At 35.9% G+C, this 13,108-nt stretch overlaps 2 protein-coding genes and 1 non-coding gene across 3 annotated transcripts; 2 read left to right on the plus strand and 1 right to left on the minus strand.

Annotated features, from left to right (window-relative positions):
• Positions 1–2,611: 2,611 nt before the first annotated feature.
• Positions 2,612–2,683, plus strand: TRNAE-UUC. Its single transcript has one exon. It is a non-coding gene; the product is annotated as a tRNA-Glu (tRNA).
• A 2,854-nt stretch (positions 2,684–5,537) lies between these two features.
• Positions 5,538–7,171, plus strand: LOC122582077. The gene has a single exon (XM_043754428.1). The coding sequence runs from the start codon at positions 5,565–5,567 to the stop codon at positions 6,909–6,911; it is 1,347 nt and encodes a 448-aa protein (XP_043610363.1). The 5' UTR covers positions 5,538–5,564; the 3' UTR covers positions 6,912–7,171.
• A 3,246-nt stretch (positions 7,172–10,417) lies between these two features.
• On the minus strand, positions 10,418–11,214 carry LOC122582757 (indole-3-acetic acid-induced protein ARG7-like). Its single transcript, XM_043755187.1, has one exon. The coding sequence runs from the start codon at positions 10,945–10,947 to the stop codon at positions 10,555–10,557; it is 393 nt and encodes a 130-aa protein (XP_043611122.1). The 5' UTR covers positions 10,948–11,214; the 3' UTR covers positions 10,418–10,554.
• Between the last annotated feature and the right edge of the window lie 1,894 nt (positions 11,215–13,108).

Genomic DNA, 13,108 nt, shown 5'->3' on the forward strand with positions numbered 1-13,108 from the left:
CCGGTTTCCGATGAAATTCCAAATTCGGGTAAAACATCGAAATATAAAATCCAACACACAAGACCATAAACAATAAGTATAAAAAACATAATCTGAACTAGTTCCAATTTATATACCTATATCTTTAACAAGAAATCTGAATATCAGATCCGGCCATCATCATCGCCATAATCACTTAATCAGACCACCACCGCCACCATATCAGGCCGCCATTGCCACCACCGACAAATCAGGCCAGCACCGTCAGACCACCATCCAAACACCGCGACCACCGCAGGAGATTAAACCCGACCTCGCCGGAGCCTAAACCGTTGCCAGAGATATCTTATATAGATATAGTAATGCGGGGAATAAATCATCAAAACGGACTATCTTTTTTCCCCGTTCAGATCTATAGGTTACAGTAGGTGCATGGTGTGTGATTTGACCCACTTGGGAGTTATTTAAGATGTTTGGATGTTCAGTGAGATCAGTGGAAGCATGGATAACTTGTGAAAAGGGACTTGGCGGTCCATCATTGGTCAGGGCAGATGGTATTGAGGTGATATTTGTACCCGTTTCAATATATTGTTTAAGAGAAATCTCATCTTCGAAAGAGTGAAGCGCGTCTAGATGTTCAGATGCATATTTCACTAAATTATTAGTATCTGCCTGTTAAATGATAGATCCATATATTTATGGATATGGAATTTTTTTAGATATATAGAAAATGAGATCTAGAGATATATAAAAAGGAGAGAGAGAAAAGGTTTGATCAGATTATGTATATGTATGAATAAGAGAGAAAGAAATTGAAGATAGATACCCCTGGTATATGTATAAAAATGTTAGTTTCATGTGGGTTTCAAAAATGTTAAATATTATGTAGTATGAGTGAATGAATAGGTTAAATATTATGTTGTTAGACGAAGAAGACGGTGGTGCTGGCTGTTTATGTCGCCGGAAAAATAGTGTCATCGGGAAATTTTTTGTGAAGAAGGAGAAGAGGATGTGGCATCTTACATGGCGTCAATTTGGCATTACAAATCAATAATGATATAATATTAAAAATTAATTTAAAATAAAAATGACTGGTACCTTATTAGGAAGCCCAACAAAGGTGTTTTAGCCGGTTTTTTCTCCCCACAATAGGACGGAATTTTGTTTATACCTCAATAAAGTAAAAAGTGACAAGTTGAGATATTTTCCAAATAAAAAGCCCTTGTTAGAATGATGCATTGTGATATAGATTAAAGAAAAGTTGCAAAAGTAAAAGATTAAAAGTTTAAAACTTGTTAGATTCCAACCGTTAATTAAGGAAGTCCCTATTTGAGAAGTTGGACTAATTGGGACGACCAAAGTTCGTCTTAAAGGGTAAGGTTTTCTTCTAATATGTTGTCGTGAATTTGACTAAATATTACGGAGCGGTTGTTTGTATATTACACAAAGTCACAAACCCTATTGTGTAGTTTAGTGGAATTCTTTGGCCCCCTAAAAGGCTAAAAACAAACCATAGTAATTTTTTTTTGCCCAGTAGAAATATCAAATATATAGGCCTTGAAAGATAACATAGAGTCCATAACTAAATAACAGCACTCCCAAATTCCCAATGGTCAAGCCATCAAGGTGGAATACATTTAATACACTGTCAATTCATTTTTTCTCAAATACATTTTTTCAAATACAACGATCTATAAACGATCTATAAGAGAAGTTATGAAGATTAGAGATGATTTTAACCCACGATATTCTATTAGGATAGTTAGCGAACCGACATCTCCATCTCCATTTGTAAATAAGTGTCAAGTTAAGAATATGAATCATCAATGGATAAATTAGTATATAGTAGAATCTGAGACTAAGAAGTCTGAGATTCAAATCCTTCTATAAGCAAAAATGATATTAGGAATACAAATAAAGGTTTTCATAGCATGAGTTTGCTCTAAAGTGGAGCCCCGAAATGGATGTCTGTTTAGGGAGTTCATCAAGGGGTCACACCAAAGCACAAGGATGCATTATGTAGAATTAATGTATTCTCAAAATCTCAATGTTATCACTTTTTCTCTCTTCTTTGCTTATTTGATATATAGTTTACATTTCGTTTTTCATGCACCGTAAATTAGTAAAATTATAGATCCCTACACAGTTCCAGTCGAACTCACTAATCGATTCACTCAAAGAGTATCAAGTCCTGAATGCCGGTCTTTGGCTAGAGATGAGTGAAACCGGTTTGCATTGTAGATTTGGAAATCTATTCATCTATCTATATAAGACTTAATTCGGTTTCTATACACAACATTTTAAAAACTACTAGTGATTGATTTTATGATGTTCAGTGTGTGAACATATAATATAAAACTTAACTATAACAAAAGGCAATAGTTATGTTAAGTTATTTAAGGAGATCAAAATGAAATTAAAACCTTTCTAGATTAGAAAGGTGTAAACGGACCATCTAAAAATACAATTTACAAACCCAATTCAAGAAAAAAAAGTTGTGATTTGCAAAAGATACACTTGTGGCCGTTTATATTGGAAGCCCAATCTCTTTTTAGTTAGTATATTAAATTGTTGATTAAATCTGTAAAAATTTTGGTAATATATATTTATAGATTGGCTAATTAGAAACAAGTCCGATGTCGTCCAGCGGTTAGGATATCTGGCTTTCACCCAGGCGACCCGGGTTCGATTCCCGGCATCGGAATTTTTGTTTTTTTTCTTTTTATCATTGTATTTCTAAATTTATTATGCTTTTGTCGTTTTATCATGTACATCTCTGATCGGTACATTATATGAGCTAAGCGTAGTTAATACAACTGCTTATAAGTGCCAATAAGATATCAATATATCAAAAACGAGATCTTCTTAAGAACTACTTTATATATAAAAATTATTTTGGTCAATCACTCAAAGGTAATTTTGTTATTGATATCTGGCTCTACTACTTTCAAAAGGTTAGATTTGATATATTTTTTCAAAGATCTAAATAAACATCACAAAGGATATAATTTGAAGATATTACTTAAGTAGTCTAAGACATTTTCAAAAATTAATTGTTGGTATTGAAAATATAGATCAAACTAATTGTTTGGGGAGTGCTTCACCACCTCTCACCTCTTCGGTTTTTCACTCCCTTCTTGCCCACTTCCTAAATGCACAGAGTGCTCCCCGCTCCCTCCAGCCTTTTTTATTTAATTCATTTTTTATTTATTTTAACAAATTAAAACTTTAACTTATATTAAAAATACAACTAAAACACATAAATTTTTATTTAACACACAAATAACTTAAACATACAAACTAGGGCATCGACCATCCATATCTCGTACAAAGCTCGCGTTTCCGCGCCAATGCCATCTCCAACATCGGACCGGTGAGGTGATCGTGTGACTTGATGACGAATTCCATATCGTGCTGCTCTTGTTGACTTTGGGTCATACGTGTCATCTCATCCTCCCGTGCTTTCCTAGCCTCTCCGCCGCCATATAACTATCTATCATCTCCTTCTGGATCGCAAGCTTCTTCTCTCGAGCTTGTTTTTTTATCCCCATTGTTGCATTTCAATTCCGCGGCCATCTTCAAGAACTCCTCAGATGTAGTGGAGGCGGATGTAACAGGATGCTTACCTCTAGGTTTACGGCGGCGCGGCAGCACAGGTCTAGCAGGGCCCGGTGGTGCATCAACGTCGTTCCCACCTACATCTTTTTCAACACCCTGATCCTCGTTCAAGTCAATATGGATCGACGCCTCCCCGCATGAACGAACATTCACATTCGACCCTTCCGTTCTTACCCTTTTACTAGCCAAATCCTACATTCCCTCCAAAGTAAGAACTTCCGCCCATTTGGGCGCATTTTTCAAAACCTGCCACGCCTCTACATGTGAAAACCTGGACCTGTGATTGTACTTTCGCATGTACACCGTCACGGACGTCCGATACACATCATCATCGCTTTGGCCACTCAGCATCTTACTCTTCTTAACATTATAAATACCACTAAAACCCGAAACCTTATGCTTCAAATCCTTCCATTTCAATCGAATCATTTCTGGTGTACGACCCGAATCACGCTGTAAATGGACTTCCATCTCATGCTTCACCCTCCTCCAAAAAGTGTTGCCCGTTTGGGTGTTTCCGGTATATGGATCCTCGGACACGTTTAACCAACCCTTTTCCAAACACGCCTCCTCATCTTTCCCCTAATTTCGACACGCTCTTTTTCCTTTAACCAGAACTTGTGTTTTCGGTATTGTTTCTTCTTCCTCCTCCTCATCCTCCTCGTCCTCCTCTTCTTCTTCTTCTACATCTTCTTTGACATCATTGTATTGTTATTGTGATGAAGAACCACCTACAAAATTGCGGTTGTGAAGAAGAACCACCCGCAAATTGCGAGAACCCGGATACACTTTCATTCGTGTATTGCGAAACTCCCGGTGTTACGAAGAAAACAGGATCCAGCCCACTCAAGAAATCATCCACGGGTTGCGGTCTGTAGGCATTTTCGGTGGTGTTTTGTTGCGGAGGAGGAGATGGCATTGAATCGCGCTAGTTTGGGGGCGGTGGGTTTTCGCGATGTTTGGGAAGTTGGTTCTAGGTAGGATCTTTTCGTTTTTGATTACCCTTTTCGAGATTCATTTTTGTGAATTTTGTTTCTTTGAATTTATGATTGAAGTTTAAGAATGAATCAAAGAAAGAAAAAGGAGAAAAACGGCAGTTGGGAGAAAAAAGAAAAGAAGAAGAAAAAGAAAGAAAGAAGGAGGAGGTAACGTTCGATTTTTGTGGCCCCCACATGCACTTTTTTAAAAATTGGTAACGGTCGAATGGGAATCGAGAGGAGGGTGGGGAGTGTGGTAACCATGTCGGTCACCACCCAACCGGTACCGGTACCACGGGGCGGTGTTCCCCCCGGTACCGGTGTGGTGCCTATCCCACTCCGTCCACCCTTAAATTTTCATAACACAAAAATTTAAGGATTGAAATTTATATACATTACAAAATAAGTACAAATATTTTTTTTAAAAATATCGTTCATTACATATGGTCGGGTATAATATATTCTAGCATACTCCATTTTAATTTGGTTTAGTTTGAAAACTAATAATGCAATCAGATTTTTTAAAAATCAATACCAATATCAAACCAAACTAAAAAAATAATAATAAAATGCTAATTATTGTTAAAAATTCAACTTTCACTTATATTTGATTTGATTTACAGTTTTTTTGATCTCAACTTTTTTCTTGAATGTGAGCTGATAATTATACCATTGATTTTAATACTTTTACCATATTATACAATATTCACAACATTTTGTTCAAGTAATCATTGCACAGGTGTGGTAAAATAATCAAAAAATATTGATATGAATATCAAGTTCTCTATTGAATATCCCGGTAAAAGTTAAAACACCTATGTTTTTACCCAACTTACCTCAAGGCTATTGTAGTAAATCTACCTGATTCCAACATCCACCTCAAGGCTATTTTAGTAAACTACCCCATTCTAACATTCCACCTGAACTCCGTCCACATTTCACCAAACACCACCACCAAAAACTCACCACCAAACCAAAGATCCAACCACCATGAACCACCACCACAACCCACCAATCCACCACCATACAACCACCACCCAAATCTTGAAACAATCCACCACCATATTAATCAATTCCAACCATCTTTCAACCTTTTTTCTCTTATCTTTTCTCATCTTTTCTCTCCGATTAAACGTTGAAACCGCAACACACTCCCTTACTTCATTCATTGATCATGACCCATCAATTAAATCTTTATTAAACCGTCTTCATCTCCCCCCATCATCATCCAATCACCATTCTCCACGTGTCAAGAAACCTTTTCTTCAGCTCACCCGTGTTGGAACCCTCGACGATGATGATTTCTTCTCTGGTGATGAAAACCCGGATCATCGGTTTTTCGATACGGCACGTAATATTAAAAAGAATCAAACTTTATTGTTTTTTGATTGTTTTGATCACTTGGGGTTTGTTAATTATTCGGATAATGGAGTTCGGGTGCCCGAATTGGTCCCGTCTAATGGGAAAGTTGAATTTAAGCTAAGTGAGTCAGTTGGTATTGATGAAAAGATAGATGCAGATGATATATATAGTGAAAATGTGAATGAGGGTGTTGAAGATTTTCTAAAAAGATTTGAACTTGAGCATCATGAAATGTCAGCACTGTTGTTTTTGCTTGGGGTTTTATCGGCTTCGTATGGTTTTGCGATTCTTGGTTTTGTTGTAACTTATGCTTGGGTGCTTGGGATTGTGTTTGTTGTAGTAGTGAACGATTTGTTAAAAGGGTATAAGTCGTTTGTTAGGACTTTATGGGACGGGTCGAATTTGGGGTTGAAGCGTTTGTCGGGGTTTATCGTTATGAGATGGGCAATTAGGGATGCTTTGACGCAGTTGTTGGGTGTTTGGTTTTTTGGTGAGATCGAGGATCAGTATTTGTTTTTCAAGATTTTTGTTAGGTTGAAGTTGATGCCTTTTTCGATTGTTTCTCCTTGGGTGAATGGGGTTGAGAAGGAGATTTATGGGTTTTTGTTGTCGTGGATTTTGTTGGATACGTTGGTTTCATTTGTTTTTGCTGTGGATGCTTGGATTGCGATGGCGGATACCAGGAAAAGTGTTAGGGAAGTTGTGAAAGAAGGGTGTCATTTGTTGTCACTAATGTTGCATCCTGCGATTAATCTTAAGTTGTTGGAAGGTATAGTTTGCGGGTCGTTTGCAAGATGGGTACTTGCAGGGCTGTTTGGAAAGTTGTTTGCTTCTGCTTTCCAGTCTTTTATGGAGGTATACTTTATGGTGACGTGGCTTTTGTACTACTTTTCTGTCAAGTCTAAAGATGCTAATGCTAGTGGAGTACCATTTGGTCAAAGAGAGCTTGAAAGATTACTTGAAGATGTTAGATAATGGTTGCTACAAATTTTCTTAAATTAATCTTCCAAAAGCCTCGGAATTTGAGCTCAAAGTGAAGCGGTAATCTTCAGTGCTCTTTATGTTGATTGTATCATAGCAAAATGTAATTTAGCACTGCCATTGTTTTTACGACACCATCTCAATGTTTTTTATCATATGTACTTTAATTAAGAGGCAGATATAGCATGTGTATAATTTTCCCTCGTTGATCCCCTATATAGGTTAATACATCTTTTTGTTACATTTTGGAGTAATTTTTCCTTCCATCATTACTTACTAGGCAGGCTTGCTTTTAGTTGGTCACATCATCGACTATAATGTATATGGCTAAATTTTCATGAACATATAACAACTAAATGACAAACATCCTTCGTGAATCTGCATCTTTCTAATCGACTAGGAGAAAAATGAAAAAAAAATGTAGTGAATGTGGTCAACCCCATCATTGGATAAGGAAGATAATCTTGTATGAGCTAGGAACGTCATTATTTTAATAGAGTAATTAGAATACACCTTGGTACCTAGAAACAAATGTGAAATGTCACTCTGTTTGATGATTCCTACCTTATGTATCCCGCTTAAATGATTACCAACTGTTACATAAGCTATTATACTATACTACCGGTCAACAAAAGAAGCGTGATGTCTTGGTCTCAGGTTTTGTTTTTTAATGAAGGAGATCTAGCATGTGTTTTAGTGGTAAAAAAAAAGCATCCAACTGCTGTATATGTCCCCTGTTGATTTCTATTTTAGGTTATTACATCATTATATTACTGCTTCTACCTATGAAATCTTGAATATAGATTACTATCTTTATTCCTTTTGAACAACATGTATATTGCTACCATCATCAGGTATGGTGCCTTTCGTTTGCTTATATTAATGACCGTGTCTATACTATTAGGTTTGTGTGCCTGGCACCTGGACACACTCAATTTTAGTATTTTCTGAAAATTGCTACTTAACAGATATAATATGTTTATCGGATAATATCTACCCATTCTAGACTAGTATGATTCATAACCAGCATGATTTGTTACATGAAAATCGTATGACATGATTAATACTATACCGCAACTATGATAAAGAATGAGAACCTATAAATATGTTAAGATCAGTTTTTGACCTTCAATACATGTAAGCTAGTGCAGCCACCCATCAGCCTCTTTAAGTGACTTATGATATTTTTATAAACAACTTTGTAAAAGATCATTTTACCTTAGCCTGCATCTTTCAAGCTTGGAAAGCGAGTAGTACTAGAAATCAACATAAACTTGTAATCTCTATCCTTCAGCTACAGTCATCTTCATTGGTAGTCAATACAGAGAGAAGACTCACATTCCAGTGTTTTGAGATTTAATGGACCAAAATAAGATTTGGAACTTTACTAGAGGGGTACCCGCACAATGCGGCGGTGATGGTGGTGGCGACTCGTGGTGGTGATGATGGTGGTGGTGGCATGTGTGGGTGTATGTGTAGGAGAAGATCTATAGGGTTTTAAGTTTTGAAAAAAGGATTTGGTTTAGAGGAGGATTATAGGGTTTTAAGCTGGTGATGCCTAGAATTGTAAATAAATTATAAGGGTATATTGGGGCTATCAAAATCTTTGGGTTGAACAAGGGGGAGAGGTGAATGCATTATACGGGTATAGGCGTATAGCTAGGCTGACGTTGACTTACAGTGAGAGTCTATCGGCCTGAATATTGAAGTTATATTATCAGAATTTGTGTTTAGCTAACATTTTTCTGGATAAGAAAGTTTTCTGCTTCTCATCAGTTTAATATATTGTATAGAATTGTTAATCTTATGCGAGGGAAGAATAATATTGTTTCTACTTGAGTAATATTACAAGCATCAGAGTGGTACCTCAAGAGAAGAAAGCAGGGTGCATAAAACTTTATGTCATCCATTTCCAATTAATGACAAGTTATATGTATTTTGTGGGTGAGAATAGTGAGGGAAGCCCTGTAATGTTCACCAAGATGAAGACGACCATCCGGGTGAGCAGTTTAAAACCATCTCCTAGTTTGTGTTTATTAAGCATCTTTGGTAGCTTTTTAAACACAGATTCTATAATTTTGGCAGTTACACAATTTACACCCTACCAGTTTCAGTGATAAAAAGGTTATATGACAGGTACTTGGCCTTATCTTTTTAATGTATGCATTTTCGTTTTTTACAACTGTTCCTTTTTCCCCATTCATATAAAGACCTAGTCAAAAACTCAAAATGCTGTAAGTTCATCTGGGTAAAATGCTTTTAGCCCAGTAAGTATCTGTAAGTTCGCATGTAAGCACACATTTTCACATTATTATTTTTTACTTCCACCACATGCAAATGACAACATTCCAAACCTGTGTAAAGCTGTTTCTAACTTTTAATCGTATTGGTATTATTATATTGTTATTTATATTCTATTCTACTTGTTGACTGCCTTAAAGTTCACTTTTAGTTTCTATATCCATCTTTGATATTCTCCGTAGTTCCAACCTCCAATATACTTCGACATGAGAAGAAAAAGGCTGAAGATGAAAATCTGTCTTTATGCATCTTTCCCAACTAATTTTTATCTTCTTGGCGCAAAGAAGATTTTGAATCTGTATGCTGTAGATCTGCAAGACCATCAATTAAACTAATCTGCTAAGCTTGAAGGCCCAAATTTATTCCGAAAACTTCAAAACTCCCAGTTAGAATTTCAATCTGGTATTTCATGTTCTGTAAATGTAAACAAACTGCCAATTCTTGTTCTTTAGATAGAGTTGATACACGGCACACCAAGGATTAGTTCCTGTTTCTTTTGCCAGTCCTTGTGCATATTGTCTGACTTGAACCATTGTCACACCCTAGGCTTATTAATACAAATTAGACATATCGTGCTAATGAATGCAAAATATTGAATGTTGCAGTTAAAACCTGAAAGGTGGCAATTTCATGAACGGGCTGATTTTGGTTATGGTTTACCTCTAATGGATCAAACAGGTAATGTTAGCTAAAAAAGAAATGTAACTGAAGCTGCCCTAACCCCTTGAAGAAATATTTACCTGTTTATTCACTTTGATGTATTGACCCATTTCAAAACTACCCCGTGGTTGTCGTTAACTGCAATTAATGCTTATTTCAGTTTTGTATTTCTATGCTGTGGCTGTTCTTTCGCCTTATATGTGTCGTTACATCATGGACTTGGACTGGGAATATCAAAAATTTGGCACAAATCTGGCCAAGTGCTGAATCATGCTTTATTGGCATTTTTGACTTAGTATCATACTTAAAGTCTTAAACACATCAACATTTTTGCACTGAGATTGTAAAACAGAGTTCATAGAGCATAGATTAATATCTGTTATTGTTGCATGTGGTTGTACTCATGTACTTAATGCTAAAATAGTTGTAACATGACTTCTTTAATGAAGCCTCAAATATCAACAAGTTACAAGCACCAGGAAACCGTTGAAAAAATGGATTTTAGCAAACTCTTAATGTACATACTTGGTACTTGATCATTATCCGTACAAAAAACAGGTTTCATTTCTCACATTAGACTCCATTGTTAACGTCAATCACATACAATATTAAATTTTCTCTTTACATGAATATATATAATAATATTGCAGGAACAATTTGTTCGACTGAAGGAAAGTCAAAGGCAGAGAGGAATTCGTCGTTCTTGTGGAGACGTGGCACACCTAACTACACTGAGGAAAACTTCTTCATCACAAGGAATACTGAGTCTGGAATCAGTAGTGAAGTCATATTCTTCACGAGCTTGATCCAACAACGCACTGAACAAAGGGTGTTTTAGTAATTTCACCTTGATCACAAACCTCCTTTGGTTTTTCCCAACGTAAACCACCATATGACCCTTCGGAACGTCTCTTGGAATCGAAGATTCCTCTTCTTCATGCGTGCATGCTGATGGCCAACTGAATGCCCATTGGCAACACTTATCACAGCTTGCAGATGAAGGTACGAGTCCTCCATCGTTAATCTTTTTCCACTTTTTGATCCATGATTTCATAGCTTTTCCATTCATCTTCTTAATATCGATATATGTATATGTGTGTGAAGGAGAGAGATATTGTGTTGTTTGTATGTGTTGGTTGTATGGAGGTTGGATAGATCATATATAGTGTCTTAGAGCTTAGAGCTTAATGGAGCATTAAATATGGGATCTATAATATATTATATAGTGAGATATAGGCATGGGTAGCTTGAAGAAGATATGGGAAAAGAGTGATAAAGTTGGAAGTTTATGTGGTTATGCTCTATTGTTGCAAATCATGTACTTTGAATTTGCATTCATGGGGTAGTTATTTTATTACATAAATTAATCTATGATATGTGTGTGTGTGTCTATATATAGAATTATATATATTCATAAGAATCTGTACGAACAAGTATTTGGCATGATTAAAAGTGGCCTTTTTTTCACAAATATAACAGACATTCACATGTATATATTATTATAGAATATCTTTAAGTAACATGTAAGAAATTTAAAGTGTGTGGAATTGCACTTTGTCCAAGAAGCTTATCCCATGCCTTACAGACTATCCTTTTATCTCTCCCACTCCCAACTTGTGGGTCTCACTTTTTGTAACTTGGCATATCTTTTTTGGAGTAAATCTTGATAAACTAGGATTATTGACTTTTGTAATCAGGCTTTTGCACAATGTCAAATGGTTACTCTAATGGCAATCCTTGTATGGTCACGGTGATCTCCTTTAGGAGATCTTTGCCTGGTTTATGTTTGTGGCGGTGGACTCAGAGCTTGTTGATTAATCGGCTAAAGGCCAGACACCATGATTACGAAAAACTTCACTAAGCACAAAACCGAGGTTTGAGTTGTTTGACCTTTAAGTTGACTAGATTGAATTAGCATCAGTGGGCCATATGCAACTTGGTCTGTATCCTTCTTTATCCATATTGATTTGGGCAATATAGTAGATTTGGCCATGTGTAACTGTGTATGGAGTCAATGACTAAATGTAGTTCACAAATAGTGGTTTAGGGGGTGTTTGAAAATGAGTTGAGGATTGACTCATAGTTATCTAATCCTAAAATGGCTTCTGTGAATCACATCTAATGTGTGTTAGTGGAAAGTGGGGTGATGAGTGTTGACCAAAAGGACAGTATCATCACTTTCATCCTATACTTTGGTATTTTTAATTGAGAGCTTTTGTTGGTGCTCTTCCCATTTAGTCATTTCTTTCCCTTTCTAGAGAAAGTCTACTTAAGGGCCCAACCTTAAAATGGTAAGAATAAATTTTTGATAGGAATTGTCAACTCTTGCACCATCATGTACATAGTAAGTAACTACTATATGTAATCTTCCTGGGCGAAAAATGGTTCAGTCCGGTAAAAGTTCATGTTGGTCATGGACGGAACTTATAAGGGACGAGAGGGGGTTGTAGCCCCTCCAAGGATCTCAGTTGTAACTACAAAATTTACATAAGAAAGTTTTAGAAAGTCAATATATAATAACTTAATCAAAGTATTTAGTGATAGTGGTGCGCATTTGATACACGTAAACAACCAAATTTGTTTATAAAGGAAAAAGTAACCTTAAATTGTTTAATGTTTTATAATATTAACAATCTTAAGTTTTTAAGTGTATGTTAGTTTATACGTAATCATATGATAAAGAATCTAAAAGTTTATCTCTTTTATTAGTTTGAAGAACTTAGGGTTCAATCCTCATTAACAACAAAATGAAATATGATTTTTTTAATAACATTATCTTTATCTTTAAAAAGGGATCTTTCTCAAACGGTATTTTACTTATTTCTCATAGAAGATAGGATAATTGTATCTCGATGTTAGTATAACAGCTCCCTTAAAAAGATGGTCAAGTTCCGTTACTGATGTTGGTTCAAGACTTCCTTAAGAGATAGTTTCAACTTAAGATTTTCTTCCCAAGGGTCTTTGGTGTTGTGGTTTTCAAGATGAATAATCAACAAACCGGTTTTGAGTTTAATCTTGTGAATAAATCGTAAATATGTGTAGATGTCGGATGTTTGCCTTTATATCTTTGATCTCTGTTTTTATGTTGCACGTTCCCACCATCACGACTACCTAAGCAGTATCTAGTTCAAAAAATCATACCAGTATAGGTTAGGCATATAGTTCAAAGTTTTACTGGTTATATTGGAATTTACAATCAAAGATTTAGGGATTTGATTGGTATCCAAAAG

Source organism: Erigeron canadensis, chromosome 9 (genome assembly GCF_010389155.1).
Source record: "Erigeron canadensis isolate Cc75 chromosome 9, C_canadensis_v1, whole genome shotgun sequence".
Lineage (NCBI taxonomy): Eukaryota > Viridiplantae > Streptophyta > Magnoliopsida > Asterales > Asteraceae > Erigeron > Erigeron canadensis.